Raw genomic sequence first — 25,078 nt, forward strand, 5'->3', positions numbered from 1 at the left:
GAAAGGTTGAAGCAGTTCTGAGCACTTTTCCATAACTCTGCTGATTTCCTAAACCTCACCAGTCCTTTTCCTTCATCCCTCTTCCTTCACCTTCAACTCTTCTGCCTGAACGAGAAGCCACTGGCTCAGAACACTTGCACATTTCCACAACTTTTGTGTATGTTTTCTACTGCTGCCACTCAGTGAGTAGATTTTTTTATCTATCAAATTATGTTATAGTTAGCTTTTTCTGTGTGCTTTTACAGTTTAATTCTTATGTTAGTTGTTGTGGGAATGGATAGATGGTGCACATGGTGCATGCAGATACAGGAGCAGCTGGCCACAGTTCATGAATAGCTGAAGACAGTGTTGGCTGAGATCAACCATCTGCAGGTTACTACCTCAGGGTTTAACAGCAGCAGAAGCAGTGGAGAATCTGGCATGACATGTGGGATTCTTCAGGTTTTTCTTGTTTTTGCCATGGGTTCTGCTATTGATACACCTAACAGTGTACCTGGCATGAGGATCCGCCCTCACTAGGGATGAGTGGCGGGTTGTAATGCTTCCACATCATTCAACGCAGTCTCAGTGTGGCTAACCCATAATTTCATTTTATGTAATGAGCCATCCACTTGTTGTGGTTGTGGAGCATTGAAGACAGTAACTCGTATCCTGGTGGAATGCCCTCTCCTTCTGGCTCTCCATGGGAAGAGTGGTCTCCCAAATACTTAGCCTCTAATGGTGGTGGACAATTGCAGACAATTGAATTGGTTCTCCGTTTTCTCCATGAAAGTGGTTTTTATTCTCAGATATAACATTTTACTCTACCTTCAGGGTGGAGTTAGATGGGATTGGAGAGTCTCCTGTCACTTGCTGAGGTCCTTCAACCCTGCCTCCTTCAGCATCGGCCTCTGTTATCCACCTTTTGCTCTGTTTTAAATGCTTTTAGTCGAGGTTTGTTTCTTTTCCTGTGCACCTATTTCAAGTGACTAGTGAGTGCTATTTTCCTCTTTCACACTTTGACTACAATTGATTGGGTGTGGGACAGCTGTGGGTGGGGTGGCTCCTGTTGCATTCAGAGTCCATGGGGACACCCAACCACAGCCTTAATCATTTCTTTCACATCGTATTATTATTGTGACAGTCCATCTGATATGTCACATTTTTAGTATTCTCACTTTTCCTGTTATGAATCTCCCAACTTGAAGGCATTCTGTACTCTGTAGTTGTCTTCGTCCTTATACAGATTGGGGAGGGGGGGGGGGGGGGGGATGTCTGATGTGGGTGAGGTTTCTCTCACCACAGATCTCTTGAAGACCCCTCCTCTGCTGTGACCTATGTCCAGCCCAATTCATATACTTTTACTTCTCTATAAATTATTTCTTGGCTCTAACATCGGTATTGCATTCAGTGCCTCAATTTTACCATTCCTCCATACTTTTATCACCCATTACATTTCTGGCAGACAACGCTAACTCTAGATGAGCTCTCTGACTGAGGGACTGATGAGATTGCTGTTTAGTCCTTTAAACAGCAACCAACCAACCAACCAACCAACCAACCAGCCCAGTCAAGTGACTTGCTGAATTATTGTATTTTTGTGACGTGCCTTCACCTGGTCCAACACATTCCAGCCAATTTTTCCTTCATTATGAGAGAAGGAATCTGTTGTTCACAGGGTTAAGAGCACTGAAAAGGTGGCTGTACTGAGAATGTCACCTCTTGTAGCTTTCTGGTTTGTCTTTTGTGAATGTAACAACTTCTGAACTGAGTTTCACTTCTTATACAATGGCATTATGTTTCATTTATTTAAGAATCTTTCTTACAATATCCCGATTTTGTAAGTTAAATGAAACTGCTATGAGTTAACATTATTGAATCATCATCTCCTGTGTTTAGAAAAACATATAAGGCATTCTTTGTAAGTAGAAAAAGATCTTTCATCGCATGTGTTTAAACATAATCACTGCACTGATTAAACATAATCACTGCACTGAGAATGTAAAATGATAGGCTGTGCAATGTTGTGAGGAACTGTTATTCAGGTTGTTAATAAACTCTTAAATAAGACTGCTAAGTTCTAGCCATCTTTCTGTACTGAAGTCCAGCATGAAGCTTTTATCATAATTTGCCAAAACTGCCTCATCTACAGCTATTTTCTGTTCTTCATGGGCCTTCTTGCTTTCTGCCAGCATCAGTACTAGCCTCTGTCAATGGTACCAGGCATCTGGTCTCTGATTGAAGCAACAATGTTGATCCATTATTAAAGAATACACTTGTAAGTAATGAATTTAAAAATAAAATACATTTGTTTTCTGTTTGAAAATTTCGAAATTCCCTCAGTTCTCATTCTTTCTTTTGTGCAAAGGGTTTTCTGGTGACAAAGGCACTAAAGAAAATGTACCAAAGAAAAAATAGAAGGGGTTGATAGAAAACATTTTTCTGAAACACTGGAAAAATTAGTACTCCAGACATGTGGCGATTTTTACCTGGAAAGTTTTGAAAATTTGTGTAATTGTGTTCTTTGATAAGCTGATAAATTCAAACTTCGCCATCTTGAATATTCCACAGAAATACAAGTTCGGTTTAAAAAATTCGATTTTCTTTTTTCATCATTATTTAATTGTTTGAGCAACATCATTTAAGGTGACATTCCCTGCAAATTAGATGGTAGTGCATTTGAACTATACTGTAATTTATTAAATATAGTGAGAATAGTGATTATACAATGGTGTAACTAACCTCTGAAAGTTAGATGTATGATACAGAATTCATTAAAATTGATTCTTGAGTCAGTTTTTGTAATGTACATATTTCGTTAAATGTCTGTAAACTTTCTTCTATTTTCCCATAAAGCTTATGTGCAATGATTTTATTTCATGCAGGAGGAAAATTCTTTTGACTTCTTTCATAGCTTCGCTGTGGTATCTCTTCTTTCTTGGCCACGTCACCTAGATTTTGAAATAATGAACTTTTTTTCCTCAAAGTTGCTAAATGAAAAGGACCAAACTTATTTTTTTTTTCTTTTGCAATAGTATTCTTGATATACATGTACAGTAGTACATTACAACTGAAACACTTTTTCACATCTGTGATAAATTAACTTCTACCTATTATTCGTAAAAAAGCATTTTTATAGCAGCTTCCATAGTGTTTTTGAGAAGCAGCTCAAATCATATAATATAAAGTACATAATACTTCATATGATACCATATGTCTCTTAATATGGTATAAGCTACAAAGTAATTTAATTCTTATAATAATTATTCCATGACACAGAACATTTATGATCAAAGTACTTACAACATAGTGCAAATTTAATAAAAGTAAAGTTTAAAATACTATTTGTTTTCCTTCTTTCTTGCATACTTACTGCTGATGGACCTTTTAGTGTTTGTCAAAGAGAGTCACATAATTTTAGATGTTGGCCTTCAGCAGGCACTGTACAATTGCACAAGACACTGTTGTGTGCTCCTCTCCTCCTCTGCCCCTGCCTCGTGTTGTGTGTTTTTTACAGTTTCTTCTTCTGTCAGTTCAATTGAGTATCTCTAAAATCACTAATAAATGCACTGAAAAGTATGTACACTCTCAGCCTAACATTGGGAGCTAATAATTCCTTCCTCATGGAGGAGAGAGGGATGGAACCAACAAGATTAAAAAGGAAGAGTAGGACACTAAGGTCCCAAGAGAATAAGGACACTCATGTTGTGAGGAAGAGGGGAGACAAAGATCTTAATCTTCACCTGCAAAATCCAGAATGGACTGATGATAATGTTATAAAAAGGGTGGAGTGCCCCTTACCATGTAGAGGAGATGTTGAATTGCACACATGCCAACAAAAAGAATGTGCATGGCAGCTTATCCTTTTCATAATACTGTCATTAGTCTTCATTTGTCCTCACAACAGGTGCCCCCATCATCCTGGGATCAAAGGATATCATGAGGATCAAAATTGTAGAAAACTTAGCCTTGTTTAACTTAATCTGATTGGGAGTTGAAACATGCATAGTTTTCCAATTATTAGCCAGAAAAGAAGAAAACTGTCTTTTGTATTTTTTAATGTTTCCAAGGAACTAAGCAAACTCTCAAAACTTCCCCAAAACATTCAATACAAATCACTTGCTGGTGACCTTACAAGTGGGCTACAGAGAGATCATTTTGAATTTAATATAGTTATAGTTTTTTGCCTTTCTGATAGGGTTACAGATGTCCAATGTTGCTTTTGTTATGGAGGCATTCAACCAGTATGCCCCAGAATAATCAGAGAAGCATAAATTCAATCTGTATAATAAAAACGATTTTTTATTCCAGGGTGTGCTGCCATTGCCAAATCCTTATGGTGATCCAGCTTGTCCTGATTACATCATGCCTATTCAGCCACAAGCAGCAGAGATCCTTTTTGGTAGGACAAGGTTGGTTTCTAGTTATCTTGTACATTATCTAGCCCCCTACATTACACTGATGCTGCATGTGCTGTGCAGGCAGAGGCAGAGACGGAGAATACTATGCAGTGTCACCAGAATACTATGCAGTGTCACGGAGAATACTATGCAATCCATACTGTTGGTCTAGCTCTCCGCTGGCAGCTGAACGGTGTGCAGGCACTCACATGCACCTAGCAGTATTGTTGTTTTTAAGAGTTTCACCATTCCAGTGGGTAGACAGTGCACCTAGCATAGAACATTCTACTTTACACTTTAATTTTACATTTCTGCCAGACTTTGTGAGCAATGCGTCTCACTGTTTTTGTGGGTTACAAACTGATCTTGATACTGTTTATGCAACTATACAGAAATAAAGCATTTTTCATTGTTATCCACAATCCATTTTATTGAGACAAAACTGCATCAGTGGTAGTGTTTCCTGAGTTAAGAAGTGCTTTCTTGAATTGGTCGTACGTCTGAACTATTTGACAAGTCACCATAAAATTTTTCATTTGTATGACCATGAACATATTGCTGCATGAATTAAAGCACACAGAAAGCAACTATGATATAATGGCCACAAAAGTGAATAATTTACTCCTGATTTAATAGTGGTTTTGTGGACAGTACAGTTGTCAACCACCACTTTAGCGCCATCACTGATGGCAAAGAAGGGGACGTAATCTGGAATGATTTAGAGAGCATGAGCAAAATATTTTCCAAAAGAGAAGAAGACAGCAATGAGAATGAATTTTAGTTGCAGTTTGGCTCTACAAAAATTACAAGTGACAAAATCTAGCAAAGTATACCTGTACCAACCATGTCAGGTACTCACAGAAAGAATAAATGTGGAACTAAACAAGAAAACATGATTGATCATTGTCTAATAATATTGAAATATTTCCAGATAAAAATTAAAAAAAAAAAATTACTGTGTCCTCGAAGTCTTTCGTCTTGGCAGGACTGAATAAAATATTCTTGGTTTTCAACCTGTGTCAGAATAAAATTCTCAAGCTATCGAAGGCTAGTTTTACTTCTGATGACAATGATAAATCTAACCATGGAAAGCTTGAGAATTTTAATCAAACTGACCCAGCGTGAAAGCCGAGACGATTTTACTCATAAAAAGTTTACGGTGTGTTGCTCAGTACAGTGACATTAACTTCAATTATTTTTGAATATCTGCTATGTTGATTGTATACTACTGCTTTATATATTCAAATGAACCTTATGAACTACTCATGTAAATAATGTATTTGTATCAACAGTGTAGAAAAAGAAATATTGCTACTTACTGTAAACATCAAGTTGCAGACAGGCACAATTAAGACACTTGCAATAGCTTCCGGCCACAGCCTTATCCAGTAAGAGAGACACGTACACATGCAGTTCACACGCAAGTACACACACACACACACCCCCTGCGGGTCCGGGGATTAGAATAGGCCCGCGGTATTCCTGCCTGTCGTAGGAGGCGACTAAAAGGAGTCCCTCCCCCTCACGGGGGTAGTTAGCACCTGCGTCCGGAGACGGACAGTTCCACGACCTCTATTTGCGGTCATTTTGCTTTTTCACTTCTCGTTTCTTCCTACCTTTGGTTGGTTCTTTTCTTTGCTCTTCTCCACCTCACTGTCTTCCTTACTCTTTCCCCTGCAAAATCTCCTTGCCTTCTTATTGCCTTCTTCTCCTTGCCTTCTTCTCCTTGCCTTCTTCTCCTTGCCTTCTTCTCCTTGCCTTCTTCTCCTTGCCTTCTTCTCATTGCCTTCTTCTCATTGCCTTCTTCTCCTTGCCTTCTTCTCTTTGCCTTCTTCTCCTTGCCTTCTTCTCCTTGCCTTCTCTGGTCTCCACCTCGGCGTTTGAGACAGTCTGTCCTCTCTCTCTCTCTCTCTCTCTCTCTCTCTCTCTCTCTCCCTCTCTCTCCCTCCCTCCCCCTCCCTCCCTCTCCCTCCCTCTCTCTCTCTCCTTTTTCCTCTTCTTCCTTCCTCCCTGTGCGTGCCTGAAGGCCGACCCACGCGTTCGCACGCGTAGCCGGTGACGTGGTAACGCGTAATTCCCCGCCCTGGGTAGACATGTAAGGCACGCACTTACCCCCTGGTAAAGGCCAGGCCCGGGGAGGGGTGATTGCCTGAGCTGATACCTTCTGACCATGCCGATTGGTCCCTCCGTCTGTTTCTCGGGAGGTGTGACCTGAGGTGTAAACATTCACCTAAGGCGGGAGTGCCCTCTGAGAGGGTCCCCACAAGGAAGGAGCGCGCCATCAGAGACGCTGGCAATCATGGGGGATTCCTCCGCAATGGATTTCACTCCATCTCTCTCAACTTCTGCCCAAAAACGGAAACGTGACCAGCCACCAGTGACAAAAGTACTACCGCCTGCCCCACAGTTCCTCATCGTTTCTCGATCTGAGGACGGAAAGGATTTTTCCTCTGTCATCCCTTTCGTTATCCAGAAGGGTGTAGATGCCATAGCCGGATCTGTCAAATCTTGTACCAGGTTGCGTAACGGTACCTTATTACTAGAAACTGAGAGCGCCTTTCAGGCACAAAAACTGCTTCGGGCCACACTCCTGTACACGTTCCCTGTCCGGGTGGAGGCCCACCGAACTTTGAATTCGTCTCGTGGTGTAGTCTATACTAGCTTCCTCGACAGATTGACTGACAAGGAGATTCAATCTTTCCTCGCTGAGCAGGGCGTGACTGCTGTCCATAGGGTCATGAAAAAGGTCAACAATGACCTTGTACCGACCCGGACACTTTTCTTGACCTTCGATAGTGTTAAGCTGCCATCGCGCATCAAGGCGGGCCACGAGGTTATTTCTGTTCGCCCCTATGTCCCGACACCTACGCGCTGCTACCAGTGTCAGTGTTTCAATCACACTCGACAGTCTTGTTCCAATGCGGCTAAATGTGTCACTTGTGGCAGGGATGCCCATGAGGGTGACTGTCCACCTCCGTCTCCTCGTTCTGTGAACTGTCAGGGTGACCATGCCGCATCCTCCCGCGACTGTCCTGTCTATAAGGAAGAACATTGTATCCAAGAAATTCGGGTCAAAGAGAAAGTGTCCACCTCGGCTGCTCGCAAGCATTGGCTAGGAGGAAGCCCACGCTGCTCCCAGCGGGGAAATACAGTAGTGTCCTCGCCTCTCCTCGGACTACCAGGGAGGTGGCAACCCAGACATGCGATCTGACCTTCAGCACCACGGTCGTCCGTTCGGCCAGTGCTAAGATCGCGCGGTCGACGTCTCCTCTTCCTCCCATCACCCCACAGACACCAGCCCCTTCATCAGCTTCTGCTAAGACGAAGACCCAGAAGTCAGATGCACGGGCCTTCAAGAAGGAACCATCCCGTGCAGACTTCCTACGTACCTCGCCCTCCCAGCCTTCGACCAGTACTTCCACCAAACGTCCTTCCAAGAAGGCTCATAGGCTTCCAAGAAGGCTCAACCCAGTGGTTGCCGCCCCAGGCCGTCATCCGTTTCGCCTGGCCGCACCGCTGGTAGCTGAACATCTGGCCGTTCACCGGCGGAGGAAGCTCCCCCTCCTGGCCATCCTCCCAAGATGGCCGATGAACCTATAGACCCAATGGACGATGACTGTCCGCCTACTGATAGCGGCGGCAGTGCTCACTCGAAGCCAGGCCCTCAGCGGCCTTCGAGGTGACCCCTTCTTTCATCTTCCTTTTCTTACGATGGCACTTATTCACTGGAATATTCGCAGCATTCGCTCCAACCGAGAGGACATGAAGTTGCTGCTCCGCTTGCACCGTTCGCTTGTCGTAGCCCTCCAGGAAACGAAGCTACGCCCATGCGATCAAATTGCCTTGGCACACTACACATCTGTGCATTTTGACCTACCCCCTGTGGTAGGTATCCCAGCTCTTGGAGGGGTTATGTTGCTGGTCCGGGATGATATTTACTATGATCCCATCACGTTGCACACCGGCCTGCAGGCAGTTGCCATTCGCATTACTCTCCCCACTTTTACATTTTCCATTTGTACCGTTTACACTCCACCGTCATCTGCCGTTACCAGGGCAGACGTGATGCAACTTATTGCTCAGCTACCTGCACCATTTTTGTAAACTGGAGACTTCAATGCCCACCATCCCCTTTGGGGCTCTCCAGCATCCTGCCCGAGGGGCTCCCTGTTAGCAGACCTTTCCAACCAGCTCAATCTTGTCTGCCTCAATACTGGCGCCCCTACTTTTCCTTCGGACACATCTCACACCTATTCCCATTTAGACCTCTCTATATGTACTCCCCAACTTGCACGCCGGTTTGAGTGGTATGCACTTTCTGATACATATTCGAGCGACCACTTCCCGTGTGTTATCCATCTCCTGCAGCATACCCCCTCTCCGTGCTCCTCTAGTTGGACCATCTCCAAGGCAGACTGGGGGCTCTTCTCTTCCAGGCGACCTTTCAGGATCAAACCTTCACAAGCTGCGATCGTCAGGTCGCATACCTCACGGAAGTCATTCTCGCTGCTGCTGAATATTCCATCCCTCACCCTACTTCTTCTCCACGTCGCGTACCGGTCCACTGGTGGACCGCAGCATGTAGAGACGCTTTACGTGCTCGTCGACGTGCTTTACGCACCTTTAAACGCTACCCTACAGTGGCGAATTGTATCAATTATAAACGATTACGTGCTCAGTGTTGTCGTATTATTAAAGAAAGCAAGAAAGCCAGCTGGGCTGCTTTCACAAGCACCTTCAACAGTTTTACTCCTTCTTCTGTTGTCTGGGGTAGCCTGCGCCGGCTATCTGGCACTAAGGTCCACTCACCAGTTTCTGGCTTGACGGTCGCGAATGACGTCCTTGTGGCCCCTGAGGATGTCTCCAATGCCTTCGGCCGCTTTTTCGCAGAGGTTTCGAGCTCCGCTCATTACCACCCTGCCTTCGTCCCTCACAAACAGGCAGAGGAGGCTAGGCCACCTAACTTCCGCTCCTCAAATCGTGAAAGTTATAATGCCCCATTCACCATGCGGGAACTCGAAAACGCACTTGGCCGATCACGGTCCTCCACTCCAGGGCCTGATTCTATTCATATTCAGATGCTGAAGAACCTTTCTCCTGCGGGTAAAGGTTTTCTTCTTCGTACATACAATCGCATCTGGATTGAGGGACATGTTCCCGCATGCTGGCGCGATTCTATTGTTGTCCCGATTCCTAAGCCGGGGAAGGACAAGCACTTGCCTTCCAGTTATCGACCTATCTCGCTTACCAGCTGTGTCTGTAAAGTGATGGAGCGAATGGTTAACTCTCGATTGGTTTGGCTGCTCGAGTCTCGACGCCTACTTACCAATGTACAATGTGGATTTCGTAGGTGCTGCTCTGCTGTTGACCATCTGGTTACCTTGTCGACCTTCATTATGAATAACTTCTTGCGGAAGCGCCCGACCGCGGCTGTGTTCTTTGATTTGGAGAAGGCTTACGACACCTGTTGGAGGGCGGGCATTCTCCGCACCATGCATACATGGGGCCTTCGCGGTTGCCTCCCTCCTTTTATTCGTTCCTTTTTAATGGATCGACAGTTCAGGGTACGTGTGGGTTCTGTCCTGTCAGACACCTTTCGCCAGGAGAATGGGGTGCCACAGGGCTCAGTTTTGAGCGTCGCTCTCTTCGCCATCGCGATCAATCCAATAATGGATTGCCTCCCAGCTGATGTATCAGGCTCCCTTTTCATGGACGATTTTACCATCTATTGCAGCGCGCAGTGTACACGTGTCCTGGAGCGCTGTCTTCAGCGTTCTCTTGACCGTCTTTACTCCTGGAGTGTCGCCAATGGCTTCCGTTTTTCTGCCGAGAAGACGGTCTGTATTAACTTCTGGTGCTACAAAGAGTTTCTCCCACCGTCCTTACGACTCGGTCCCGTTGCTCTCCCAATCGTGGAGACAACCAAATTTTTAGGTCTTACATTTGACAGGAAACTTAGCTGGTCTCCACATGTGTCATATTTGGCTGCCCGTTGTACCCGTTCTTTAAATGTCCTCCGTGTTCTCAGTGGTATGTCGTGGGGAGCGGATCGAACCGTCCTACTTCGTCTATATCGGTCGATCGTCCGCTCCAAGCTGGATTATGGGAGCTTCGTATACTCCTCTGCACGGCCATCCATCTTACGCCGCCTCAACTCCATACAACATCGGGGTTTACGACTTGCGATCGGAGCGTTTTATACTAGTCCCGTAGAGAGTCTTCATGCTGACGCTGGCGAATTGCCACTCACCTACCGGCGCGATATACTGCTTTGTCGGTATGCCTGTCAGCTACTGTCAATGCCCGACCACCCGTCTTATCGTTCCTTTTTTGACGACTCTCTCGACCGTCAATACGGGTTGTATGTCTCTGCCCTGCTACCCCCTGGAGTTCGCTTTCGTCGCCTCCTTCAACACCTTAATTGTTCACTCCCTGCAACCTTTCGAGTGGGCGAGAGCCACACGCCACCTTGGCTCCAGGCTCAGGTTCGCGTTCACCTTGACCTCAGCTTGCTCCCAAAAGAGGTTACCCCCGGTTCGGTCTACCACTCCCGTTTTGTGGAACTTCGTTCGAAGTTCATCAATATGACCTTCATTTATACAGATGGCTCTAAGATCAATGACGGGGTCAGGTGTTCTTTTATTGTCGGGGCACAAAGTTTCAAATACCGGCTCCATGGCCATTGTTCGGTCTTCACAGCTGAGCTCTTTGCCCTCTACCAGGCTGTTCCTTACATCTGCCGCCACCGACATTCTGCTTATGTCATCTGCTCCGATTCCCTGAGCGCCATCCAGAGCCTCAGTGATCCGTATCCGGTTCACCCTTTCGTGCACCAGATCCAACGCTCTCTTCGGCAGCTGGTGGACGTCGGTTCTCCGGTTAGCGTTATGTGGGTCCCTGGCCATGTCGGTATCCCTGGGAACGAAGCTGCAGATGCCGCGGCCAAGGCTGCGGTCCTCCAGCCTCGGACAGCTTCTTGTTGTGTCCCTTCATCAGATTGTAGCAGGGTTATTTGTCGGCGCATTTTATCGCTGTGGCATGCCGATTGGGCTGCACTTACAGACAACAAGCTTCGGGCCTTGAAACCTCTTCCCGTGGCTTGGACGTCCTCCTCACGCCCTTCTCGGCGGGAGGAGGTAGTTTTGGCCTGGTTAAGAATTGGACACTGCCGGTTCAGCCATGGCCATCTGCTGACGGCTGCGCCGGCGCCGTTCTGCCCATGTGGGCAATTGCTGACGGTCCGCCACATTTTAATGTCCTGTCCGGATTTTAACACATTGCGTCTAGATCTTAACCTGCCATGTACTTTAGATGCCATTTTAGCGGATGACCCACGAGCAGCTGCTCGTGTTCTTCGTTTTATCAATTTGACAAATCTCTCTAAGGACATTTGATGATGCTGTTTTTTAATCCTATGCCTGTCAGTCTGTCTTTTATCGTGTTTTCCCTTTTAGTTGTTGTTTTAAACTTGTGCCTCGCGGTGCATTCTTAACGTAGTCAGGGCGCTAATGACCATTGCAGTTGTGCGCCCCAAAACCACAGGGGGGGAAAAAAAAAACACACACACACACGCGCGACTGCCAACTCCAGCATCTTGCACTGGAATGTCAGATGTCTTGTAATAGTGCTTGCCTGCAACTTAACGTGTCTTCTTCACTCTAAGTAATCGTCTGTCTTTTCCTACATTGCTGATATTCCTATCTGGAGTTTCCATTGTTTTATTAGTCTTGTACTTGCTCAGTTTCGTCATAACAAGAACAAAAACAACTGATTTTGTGAAATTTGGAAAGCTATTTTCCTGTACACTCCTGAGAGTTATTTTCAATCACAAATAAACTATAAAATACATAACTTCAACAATTGATTCTTGGTACTAATAATATGCAGTGCACCCATGAAGGCAGTAATTAGTTTACTAATAACCAAGTTCATGACTGTAAAGTGGTACAATCATCTACACTGTCCAACTGTGATGAAATTGACACATGAAGATTTGTTATGAAGTATGCATGCCCATTCCTGGGGGCAAGGAGGTCAAGGCCCTCCTGTAGATCTAAGGTAAAGAAAAGTGTAGTGTAGTGAGGTGTTTCTCTTTCAAAAAAATGATTTAAAAGTCATTGTTATGCAGGTTTTTAACATAGTCATAATGGCATGTTTTGTATACCTACTTGTAGGCGCAATTAATCTTCCAAAATATTAAAAATGCTCCACACTCCCAAGTCTAACCCCCCACCATCTACAAACTATCTTATGGGCCCCAGTGTTATGAAGGGACTCCATAATGCAGTCCCTACTAATTTCCTGTTGACAATTCTGGGCCTGTAACTTTTCTGCCTGCCGTAGGCAATCTTCCCATGCAGAAATTGTGATGCTGCAAACCACTATGTGCATATGACTCAACATCAGCAGTTTAAAAATATTATTCTTCTCTAAGGTGTAATATTTCAACTTTACCCATATTGTCACAATGGGATTGTAGTGGCAGTGGTACAGTGACAATATGTTAACTTGTTACCCATGTTGTTTAGCGATCTCATCTTTTTTATTGGTAAGGTATGCAGCTTTATTGGCATTGAAAAGCAGCAGCAATTCTGCTCTTGTTTGTGGTATTTTACGTAGGATGCTATTGCTTGATAACTCAGCAATATCATCAGCTTTTGTAACATGGGATTAGGGACTGCATTGAGTGAGTAGAAACTGACATTGCCTATCACAATAATAACTTAGGTGGAGGGATGGCAACAATATTTTGTAAATCATTATTTCAACACATTGTATATCATCTCACTGTGGTAATCCTCAAGCCTCTTTGGGGTTTTAAGTTTTAAATATTAGCTTACTCTGACGAATAAATGCTGTGTCCTCTGACCCTGCAGGTACATGCATAGGCAACCACCTGTACCTACCAGAACTTAAAACACCACAAGTCCATCACCTATTATCCAACACATTGTCTTGGATTGGTTCTGGTTCGCATATGTTTCGTCTCAAATCTACTGCAGTCTTCTTGAAAGTACAGTTGGCAGCCACAATATCGCTTCTCTCTGTAAGGAGATATGATACCAAAAGCCCACAACGAGCGAGATGGTGCAATGGTTAGCACACTGGACTCACTTTCGGGAGGACAATGGTTCAAATCTGCATCAGGTCATCCTGATTTCGATTTTTCGTGATATCCCAAAATGGCTTCAGGCAAATGCCGGGATAGTTCCTGTGAAAGGGCACGGCCAGCTTCCTTCCCTATCCTTCCCTAGTCCAATGGAACTGATGACCTCACTGTTTGATCCCCCCCCAAATCAACCCTTCAATCAAAAGCCTAAGTCCTTTAATATTCTTAGCATGATAAGAGTACATCAACTGTCATTAAAATCCAAATTCTGTTTCATTTGTGAATCTACATTTTCAGTAATTGAATATCCCCTTCTCCACTATGTATACAATATTGTATGATGTTTTGATGACTTGAGATATTCATGACAAAACATGTGGAATGCCATCATGAGGAATTTGTCTACTACTTGACAATAGCCATTTGCCTTCTGCACTTGGCACAAAGGCTCTTTTTATGTGAAACATTTTGGGACATCCAGATTGTACAAGACGTGACTTCGGCTAGTTTCTAAACTGAAGCAATTAATGATTATGAAAAGGATAGATTGCTACTTGTAAGGATGACGTGTCGGCTTGCAGACAGGCACAACAAAAATACTATTACCCACTGAACTTTTGGCCAAAGCCATCTCCAGACACTCTCTCTCTCTCTCTCTCTCTCTCTCTCTCTCTCTCTCTCTGTGTGTGTGTGTGTGTGTGTGTGTGTGTGTGTGTGTGTGTGTGTGTTTAAGGCTTTGACTGAAGGCTTAGTGTATAAACAATCTTTTTGTACTGTCTCTCTGCAACTCAGCATGTCATCCTTACAATGAGTAACAATCTGTACTTTCATAATTGTTGTTCCAACCTGGACTTTCCATTGTTTGAAACAGTTAATATGTCGACATACAGATTACAGTGGGTTTCAAAGAGACAGTGATGAACTGTCATCTGTAAGTGCAATAGGAAGGAATGCTAAAATGTGGTACACTAGTGTGTCCATACTTTCACACATTTCATAATGCTCTACAGTATAAAAGTATTTTAAATTTATTAGTTTTGTTTGTCCATGCACAACTGCATAGCTGAAGATCAATCAAGGATCTGTAACACTGTGGTCTCCCTTTCCATTGAGCATTACCATGCTATTGATATACATTCATGGTCAGTTCTCAGCTCTACAATCAGCAAGGTGATATGACATTTTCCAAATTACATTAATTACTTACATTAGTCACCTATATTCACACAAAATCTGAATTTGGAGTGGTGGTCTTTCAGCCACTGTATCTGGGTAAACCACTACACAGAAGTCAAATTTAATTTAATTCTTTCTTGTTGGCAAGCTTTGTATTCAGTCCACAGTTGTTGGTGTTTGCGAACATGCTACGAATATCGTATTAAGTGTTAAATGTTCACTTGTTTCATGGAGATAAATGGTTTTTTATTTACTCATTGATAATTTTCACAGCTATATAAAAAAAGTAATTGAAGATGCAAATCTCTCGGAAGAGACAGTAAAACTACTGCAGTTTTGCTGCTGGGAGAATCCTCACTTCTCACGCATTGTTTTGAGCGAGCTGCTGTGGCAGATAGCCTACGCTTACTGCCACGAACTGAGGCATCACATGGACCTACTGTTGAGCATGCTGCTTATGGAAGACTCTTGGCAAACACACCGGATTCATAATGCACTGAAAGGTATGAATTTAATATATTGGTTAGTTCTTCTTCTTTGTTTACGTGAAGAACATCAATTGCAAAAGTGTAGTAAGTGCATGACACATTTAAACAGGTCCACAGCTAATGGTCTCGCGGTTGTGTTCTTGCTTCCCGAACACAGGGCCCTGGGTTCAGTTCCCGGCGGCAGGGTCAGGGGTTTTCACCTTCCTCAAGATGACTGGGTGTTTGTGTTATCCTCGTCATTTCATCATCATTCATAATAGTTGTGAGACTAGGCTGAGCAAAGTTTGGGAATTTGTATGGGCACTGATAACTTCACAGTTGACCAAATATCAACATTTAAGCATGCAATGTTGATGACTTTATGCCAGTCCATTTGCAGCAACAGAAACAATTTTCATCTTCTTTTTGAAATCTGGTCAATATTAGATGTTAAATGTACAGTTGACGTAAATTGTGCTTGGCTGTTCCAGCTAAGTACTTGGGCCCATTGCTCTGTTCCTCCTTATGCTCTCCTCCCGCTCTCCTCCATATATGTATGAGACACGTGAAGAGTGATCAAAGAGTAACGGGAATTTTTGTTTTTCTTAAAGAATCTTTTTTTACTCATAAGCATCAATTTTACCTCCTTCAAACATAATATGCTTGTGCCACCAGTTTTTCCAGTCTTGGAAGCACTTCTTGAACTCACTTTTTGTTATGGTGTTCTGCTTCTTCACTGATTCTGTTTTCATCTCGTCAATAGTGGCAGAACGACATCTTTTCATGATTCTCATCAGCCTTGGGAATAATAAGAAATAGCAGGGGACCATGTCCAGCAGGTACAGTGGCTAAGATAACATAACAGTTTTGTTTTTTGCCAGAAAAATCACAAACAAGCAATGAAGTGTGAGCGGGAGCATTATTGTGATGCAGTTTCACTAGTGGTTTCACCACAATTCTGGTCTTTTTCTTTGGATTGCTTCACATAAACAGTGCAAAACACCCAGGTAGTATTCCTTATTGACTGTACAACCATAAGGCAGGAACTCCTGATGCACTGTTTCATTATAATCAAAGAAAAACAGTGAGAACCACCTTAACATGTTCTTGAACTTTATTTTTTTTCCATTCTGGGCTCTTAATGCAGTTTCCAGAGTTTCCACTATGACACTGGGGTGTTGGTTTCGACGTCATATGTGTATACCAACATTTTGTCAGCTGTTATAACCTTCTTGAGATATTCTAGATCATTGTCAAATTCATCATAAAGTCCTGAGCAGTGTCTACATGACATTAGTTTTGGTCGAAATTCAAAAGTCTTGGAACAAACTTAGCTGCTACATGTTTCATGCAAAAATAAATAAAAAATAAAAAAATTTAAAAAAATATGCTTGGCTTGAGCCAAAGGCTCCACTCCGAAGGGTACTCTCACATCACCAGCAACCTCTTTGATGGTGATTCAGCAATTTCCCAGAGCCATTATCTTTACTTCTTCCACATTCCACATTGTTGTCAGTAGTAGATGTGCTTGGCGTCCAGGGTTGTTGTCATCTTCAGCATCTTCTCAACACTCTAAGAAACGTTTGTACCACTTTTGAACTCTTTGTCTTAATCATTGTAGAGTCGCCAACATTTCAACTGTGATGCTGCACTTTATTCCATATTTCAAGCAAAATTTAATGCAAATTCTTCAATCCATCTTTTTCTAAAGTAAAAATTCACCGAGCATGTAACCTTTTTGAATGCCAACAGTAAACTAAATGTTAAAAATGGCTGAAAAACGTGTATGTATGTCAGGAAACATATTTCCATTGATCCAAAGTTCTTCTGTTTACCATTCCAACGTAATTCCACTACTTTTTCATAACCCGAGTAATAGGGGTACAACCTATTTTTTTTATCTTTTTTTTTTATTTTGATCATTTAAACCAATTAGGTTTCTTAGCACATCCATGAATTGCTACAAAAAAGGAATATGGAGATATCATCAGTCTCTCTTTAATTTTTATAATGGTCATAGCCATTGAACATGCAGTAACCTATGTTTGTGACTATTGCAGAAGTTGAGAGAGACAGTGAGTTGGAAGAGAGCTAATTGTCTGCTATGATTTTTAATGTTCAGTTTCATTTATATGCTTTGAATTTTAATTTTTCTTAGCAGAAAAATTTTATATGCCACAGAATTATGAATGGCAATATATTTTCAAGGATTCCAGCACCTTCATCGAGTGATATTGTTACTTGAAATTCTGTATATATTTTGAAGAAACACTTCTTTTTTAAAAAAAAATTTTGCAGGTGTTCCAGAAGAACGAGAAGGTTTATTTGATACAATACAACGTAGTAAAAACCATTATCAGAAACGAGCATACCAGTGCATAAAGTGCATGGTTGCCCTCTTTTCCAAATGCCGTGCAGCTTTGCAAATGTTACATACAAATGGAGAATTGAAGAGGAAATGGGCACTAGCTGTTGAATGGTTGCAGGACGAACTTGAAAGGGTAAGATGTTTTAGAAACTGTATGAAATAAGAGTAGGAAAAACTCTACATTCCAGGTGGCAGTAATGGACCTAGGAATGAACAGGAGACTAAATGAACTCCATGTTTCAGAACTGCAGATTCCTTCATGGCAGGACTTCAAGGATTGAAAGGGACAAGATTTTTTAGGGTTTAACTGACATTTCATTGATATGTTGGGAGTGAAAATGGTGCAGATGTGTCTGCGGAGGGTAATGGCGCACTGTCAAGTCTTTGATAAGAACACTCCAAAAGTTTAAAAAGAGGCTTTCCATTTGAAAACACATACACTTTGGTGTACTTCGTAGAGGGTACATTGCGTATGGTATCACTTCTACCCTTTCCTATTTCAGTCACAGATCTTGAGCAGGAAGACAAGTGATTTGTAAACATCCACACAAACTTGAATTTATCAAACATTACTATTGTAGGTATTACACTAGCTGCACATGCGGGGACATATTCATCTTGACTTAGTTTGAAATGCATACTTTTAGAATTTTGGGATAAGCCTTTTAATGCATTTTCCTATAGTGTGTGTTGAACAATTATTGCAGTAAGTAACACTATCATTCAGTTTAGTTCCTTCTGTGAACTTGGCTACTAGAATATGTAAATGCTCTGAGACTTCTATGATAATATCTTTGTAGACAAATCTAGGGAAAAAAGTTATATCACAAAACCAATAGTAAATGGACTATCTGATCATGACGTGCAGCATCTTGTGTTAAATGTTGAAACTTGTCAGGATAAAAAATCTATTAAATCTGAGTGCAGGAGAACAATAAATAGGAATAATACATAAGTCAAAAATTGAGAAATTCAGGAAATTGATCAAAGACGTAAAGTGGATGGATGTTTACAATACTTCTGACTCAAGTGGAGAATACAAAGCATTCATTAATAAAGTTACCTCCTCTTTTGAAAATTGTTTTCCTCTAAAGGTAACTCAGAAGTCAAAAAATAAACCATGGATTACACAAGGATTAAAGAAATCATGTGGGACAAAGAGGAGACTGTATCTACTATCTAGGAACAGCTCTGATGTTAGAATTGTAATGCATAACAAAGAATACAGTAAAATATTGAAGCAAGTACTCCATATATTGAAGCAGCTGTATTATGATTATTACATCAGGCAACAAAATAAAAACTGTATGGGATATAGTGAAGACAGAGACAGGTGGGGCAAAATGGAAGAGGAGATACAAAATAAATGAGACTTTGGTAACAAATACATGTAGTGTTGCAAACCTCTTAAACAAGTACTTCATTTCTGTTACTGACAGCTGGGGATTATCTGGTTCAGTGAACAGTGTAATGGAGTACCTGAGACCAGTCTTTAAAAATAACTTCCGTAAAATGGAAATGACATTCATGTCTCCCGAAGAAGTAGCATCCATCATAAAATCCTTAAAATCTAAGTATTCCAGTGGGTATGATAACATATCAATGAAGTTAATCAAAGAGTGCTCACCCGAGTTGAGTTCTCTCTTAAGTTATTTGTGCAATCAGTCTCTTATCAGTGGAACATTTCCAGACTGGCTAAAATATGCTGAAGTTAATCCTCTTTACAAGAAGGGGGATAAAGAGATACCATCAAACTGTCAACCAATTTCACTTTTGCCGGCTTTCTCAAAAATATTTGAAAATGTGTTCAAGTGTCTCCTTCAGCATCTGATTGCAAATAATAAATTGTCTAAGTCCCTGTTTGGATTTCTTAAGGGTTCTGATGTAGAGAAAGCTATTTCCACTTACCGTGAGAATGTACTTAATTCATTAGATAATAAATTAGTGGCTACTGGCATTTTCTGTGACCAGTCAAAAGCCTTTGACTCTGTGAACTACAGCATTCTCTTAAGTAAATTAGAATATTATGATGTCACCAACAATGCTGCGAGATGTTTTGAGTCTTCTCTATCTAACAGGGAACAAAGGGTATCATTGCAAAATACCTGTGCAGTAAGCAGTCAGTCTTCATCTGACTGGGAATTAATTACATGTGGTATTCCTCAAGGTTCCATCTTGGATCCATTGCTTTTTCTTGTTTACATTAACAATTTCTCATCTGTTACATTGCCAGATGCTAAGTTTGTTTTGTTTGCAGATGATACAAACATTTCAATAAGTGGCAAGCCAAGTACAGATTTAGAAATAGCTGTTAATGAAAGTTTCACTAACATTAATAAGTGGTTTAAAGCTAATTCACTGTCATTAAACTTTGAGGAGACCCACTATATGCAGTTCAGAACCTGTAAGAGAATTTCTTCCAGCATATGTATAACATACGAAGACAAGCAGATCGAAGAGGGTGAAGTGTTAAATTTCGGGGATTAAAACTCGATAATAAATTCAGTTGGGTAGGACATGCCACAGAATTGCTTAAGCACCCCAGTCTGTTTTTGCAGTGAGAATGATGTCAGATGTAGGAGATATAAATATAAAAAACTTGCATACTTTGCTTACATTCATTCTGTTATGTCATATGGCATCATATTCTGGGGTAACTCATCAAACCGAGCAAAAGTTTTTAGGGTGCAGAAGCATGTTATAAGAATCATTTGTGGTGTAAATTAAAGAACAGCATGTAGAAACCTGTTTGAGGAACTTTGTTCTAACCACTCCTTCTCAGTATATTTATTCCTTAATGAAAATTTTTTGTAAGTAATACATCTCTATTTCCAACCAATAGCTCAATACATAGTATCAGTACAGGAATAAGAACAACATACATAAAGACCTAAAATCACTTGCCTTGGTCCGAAAAGGGTTCCAATATTCAGGAACACACATTTTCAATAAATTGGCAGCAACCATTAAAAACTTAGTTTCAGATAAAGCACATTTTAAACAGAGTTTGAAAGACTTTTTGATAGGCAACTCCTTCTACTCCATAGATGAATGTCTTAACAGAGACTGTTAAGCCAGCTTAAGAAAAATATCTGTTAGATTTCAGTTTTGACAGTGCTTGGTCACAACAGTCAAGATTAGGTATTTTGTGTATGATAAATTTGTTAATAGTGCATAACAGTGTTTCATTCTGTCAGTATTAATTCTGTAAATATTAGCTGCTCCAGTTTAACACATTGTATTCACCTATTTCAACAATCTCCTGACAAATGATCAGGGTAGTAAGTATTTAAATGTTTTATGCTTTTATGGTATACTTTCTGACATTTTCCACACCCATGAGAGTCATCTCATTTCTTGGGTCTATGGAACGAAAACTGAATCTAATCTGAACATTTCTTTGACGCTCTTAACAACTTACAGCTCCGTGGCTCATTATCCATACATTTTCCACATAATCTCCAGGAACAATGAGCAATACTCGATGCTCAATTACATAATGTTTTGTAAGTGGTCTTTATTGAGTCTTTTGCTACCAACCCATACATTGACTATATCTATATTGCTACCTTACACTGTATCACTCTTGAAGGATATCTTGGATACCACCATATTAAAAGTTAATGTAAATAAATGTTTGTTATGAAATTCATATTTCACGATTATACTATTTTCTGATTAAAACTAATCTTTAATTGATATTTGTGATGTGGCACTACATGGTTGCCATATCTGCTGTCATCTGGTTAAGCTTCAAGAAAAGGGAGCAGGCTGCCACCATGAGCAGAGCACGTCTTTCCTGCTGCAAATGGCAGTGTCTGACAACTGACTGTGTGTGGACACTGCTCTATTCAAACTCTGCAGATAGACTGATGTTTTGTTGTGTCACATTGGAAACAGCAAGCAGTTCACATGTGACATCACAAGCTCTGGGGAAACTAAACTACATAGCTTGTGCTGTTCACTGAATTTAAATCTGAGTATAGTGGTCTTATGTACAATTCATAAGTGAATCTTTCATATAGACATCTGTGCCCCCTAAGTAAAAGTACTAACTGAATCAGTTACCATAATGTTAGGATAAAAGTTAATTTAAGTAAAAGTTCATCAGTGTAAGACTAATGAAAGTGTTGGTAATCTCTTTGTAATCCTGTGTTTCAGCGGCCTTATCCACCAAATGCACAATATAGTTACAATAATTGGTCACCCCCTGCCCAGTCAAATGAATCCACCAATGGCTACTATTTGGAGAGGTCAAACAGTGCCAGGAAAACGTTGGAGAGAGCTTGTGAGCTTTGTCCTGAAGAGGTAATTTAACATGTGCTCAGTCATTTGTAGACACAGTTAATTTGACCATGGAAATGTCATGTATCACAATAACTACATAATAATAGATGTAATAATTGCTGTTGAGGAGGTGGAGTTCCATGCCGAGACCACTACAGTGTAATCTCAGTATTGTTCTACAGTGTGTGTGTGTGTGTGTGTGTGTGTGTGTGTGTGTGTGTGTAAAATATGTCTGCTTGTGTCTGTATATGTGTGGATGGATATGTGTGTGTGTGTGTGCGAGTGTGTACCCGTCCTTTTTTCCCCCTAAGGTAAGTCTTTCCGCTCCCGGGACTGGAATGACTCCTTACCCTCTCCCTTAAAACCCACATCCTTTCGTCTTTCCCTCTCCTTCCCTCTTTCCTGATGAGGCAACAGTTTGTTGCGAAAGCTTGAATTTTGTGTGTATGTTTGTGTTCGTTTGTGTGTCTGTCGACCTGCCAGCACTTTCATTTGGTAAGTCACATCATCTTTGTTATATATATATATATATATATATATATATATATATATATATATATATATATATATAACTTTCATTATATATATATACCTAAAAACAAAGATGATGTGACTTACCAAATGAAAGTGCTGGCAGGTCGACAGACACACAAACGAACACAAACATACACACAAAATTCAATCTTTCGCAACAAACTGTTGCCTCATCAGGAAAGAGGGAAGGAGAAGGAAAGACGAAAGGATGTGGGTTTTAAGGGAGAGGGTAAGGAGTCATTCCAGTCCCGAGAGCGGAAAGACTTACCTTAGGGGGAAAAAAGGACGGGTATACACTCGCGCACACACACACATATCCATCCACACATACACAGACACAAGCAGACATTTCTGCTGTGTCTGCTTGTGTCTGTGTATGTGTGGATGGATATGTGTGTGTGTGTGTGTGTGTGTGTGTGTGTGTGTGTGCAAGTGTATACCTGTCCTTTTTTCCCCCTAAGGTAAGTCTTTCCGCTCCCGGGATTGGAATGACTCCTTACCCTCTCCCTTAAAACCCATATCCTTTTGTCTTTCCTTCTCCTTCCCTCTTTCCTGACGAGGCAACCGTTGGTTGCGAAAGCTAGAATTTTGTGTGTATGTTTGTGTTTGTTTGTGTGTCTATCGACCTGCCAGCGCTTTTGTTTGGTAAGTCTCATCATCTTTCTTTTTATATATATATATATATATATATATATATATATATATATATATGGTTATAATAGAAGGAAACATTCCACGAAGGAAAAATATACCTAAAAACAAAGACGATGTGACTTACAAATGAAAGTGCTGGCAGGTCGACAGACACACAAACGAACACAAACATACACACAAAATTCAAGCTTTCGCAACAAACTGTTGCCTCATCAGGAAAGAGGGAAGGAGAGGGAAAGACGAAAGGATGTGGGTTTTAAGGGAGAGGGTAAGGAGTCATTCCAGTCCCGGGAGCGGAAAGACTTACCTTAAGGGGAAAAAAGGACGGGTATACACTCGCACACACACACACATATCCATCCACACATATACAGACACAAGCTGACATATTTAAAGACCAAATATGTCAGCTTGTGTCTGTATATGTGTGGATGGATATGTGTGTGTGTGCGAGTGTATACCCGTCCTTTTTTCCCCTTAAGGTAAGTCTTTCCGCTCCCGGGACTGGAATGACTCCTTACCCTCTCCCTTAAAACCCACATCCTTTCGTCTTTCCCTCTCCTTCCCTCTTTCCTGATGAGGCAACAGTTTGTTGCGAAAGCTTGAATTTTGTGTGTATGTTTGTGTTCGTTTGTGTGTCTGTCGACCTGCCAGCACTTTCATTTGGTAAGTCACATCGTCTTTGTTTTTAGGTATATATATATATATATATATATAATAGAGGGAAACATTCCACGTGGGAAAATATATTTAGAAAGAAAGATGATATTTACAAATATTTACAAATGTTTGCTTGTGTCTGTGTATGTGTGGATGGATGTGTGTGTGTGTGTGTGTGTGTGTGTGTGTGTGTGTGTGTGTGTGTGTGTGTGCGAGTGTATACCTGTCCTTTTTTCCCCCTAAGGTAAGTCTTTCCGCTCCCGGGATTGGAATGACTCCTTACCCTCTCCCTTAAAACCCATATCCTTTTGTCTTTCCTTCTCCTCCCCTCTTTCCTGACGAGGCAACCGTTGGTTGCGAAAGCTAGATTTTTGTGTGTATGTTTGTGTTTGTTTGTGTGTCTATCGACCTGCCAGCGCTTTTGTTTGCTATATATATATATAATGAGGAGGGGTGGTTGCTGCTACTGCTCCAAACATTAGTTTGATGCTGCTCTTCATGCTAGTCTACCCTGCGCAAACCTCATATCCTCCTGTTCTCTGCAAAACTATTGCAACCTACAGGATGTCCCAGAAAAATGTAGACACTCTTTTTATGACTGTAACTCTAATATTTATTGAAGTACATAAAAATTTCAAAATTCAAAATAATGTGAACAATTGTAGAAATCAGCCATTTATCAAAAGTGTGTAAATTGTTTGCCATTGTGGTTCAGACAGCTGGTAACACTTACTGAAAGTATCCATTATGTTCCCAATCATCACAATTGGTATTTTGGCTCATTTATTGTAGCTAGTCATGTGCTATAAAATTTGTTTTTACGTGTCCCCCTTGAAAAACTACATAGGCATCATATCTGGTGAGCGCAGAGGGTACTCTGTGCTACCTATTTGTCCTGTTTGTCTGTCTGGTAAGTTTTCATCAAAGTAGGCCCTTATGTCATGATGGTAGTGGGGAGATGCTCCACCTTGCTGGATTAGCATTCTCCATCACCAAACATGTCTTTCACATGTGCAATGGCATAAGCGTGTCGTGAGTCCATGTAATTTTCAGCATTCTCTATGCGCTCAAAAAAGAGAGGTCCAATCACACCAAATGCTGGTAAACAACACCCCACTGTAACTCCTGGTAACTTCACATGGTGTTCCAGTCTCACATGGGGATTCTCAGGTGCACAGTGGGTACAATTCTAATGATTAATTGAACCATTTAACTTAAGTGGCCTCATCACCCCAAACAACTTCGTATGGGAATTATTTTTCCTGTGCACCTCTTGCTCGATATCGCTCACAAAATTCAGTTCTCCACCCCTGATCGTCCTGATTCAGAGCACGGAGTAATCTAGAAACTTTGGACATGCTTCGAAATGGGATGCATACTCATTTTTGGTACTCCTGTCTCACGAGTCACATTCCACACAGACTTTGTAGGTGATTGCTGCAAC

General features: G+C 41.6%; 1 protein-coding gene across 1 annotated transcript in view; it reads left to right on the plus strand.

The window, feature by feature from the left end:
• The window catches only part of LOC126163053 (probable ubiquitin carboxyl-terminal hydrolase FAF-X), a 331,505-nt gene that overhangs the window by 288,738 nt on the left and 17,689 nt on the right, over positions 1–25,078 (plus strand). The window contains exons 40-43 of the mRNA XM_049919945.1: positions 4,291–4,391; positions 14,938–15,167; positions 17,430–17,632; positions 21,661–21,807. Coding sequence (XP_049775902.1) covers positions 4,291–4,391; positions 14,938–15,167; positions 17,430–17,632; positions 21,661–21,807 — 681 coding nt within the window. The remainder of the gene's footprint in view (positions 1–4,290; positions 4,392–14,937; positions 15,168–17,429; positions 17,633–21,660; positions 21,808–25,078) is intronic.

This window comes from Schistocerca cancellata, chromosome 2, assembly GCF_023864275.1.
Source record: "Schistocerca cancellata isolate TAMUIC-IGC-003103 chromosome 2, iqSchCanc2.1, whole genome shotgun sequence".
NCBI lineage: Eukaryota > Metazoa > Arthropoda > Insecta > Orthoptera > Acrididae > Schistocerca > Schistocerca cancellata.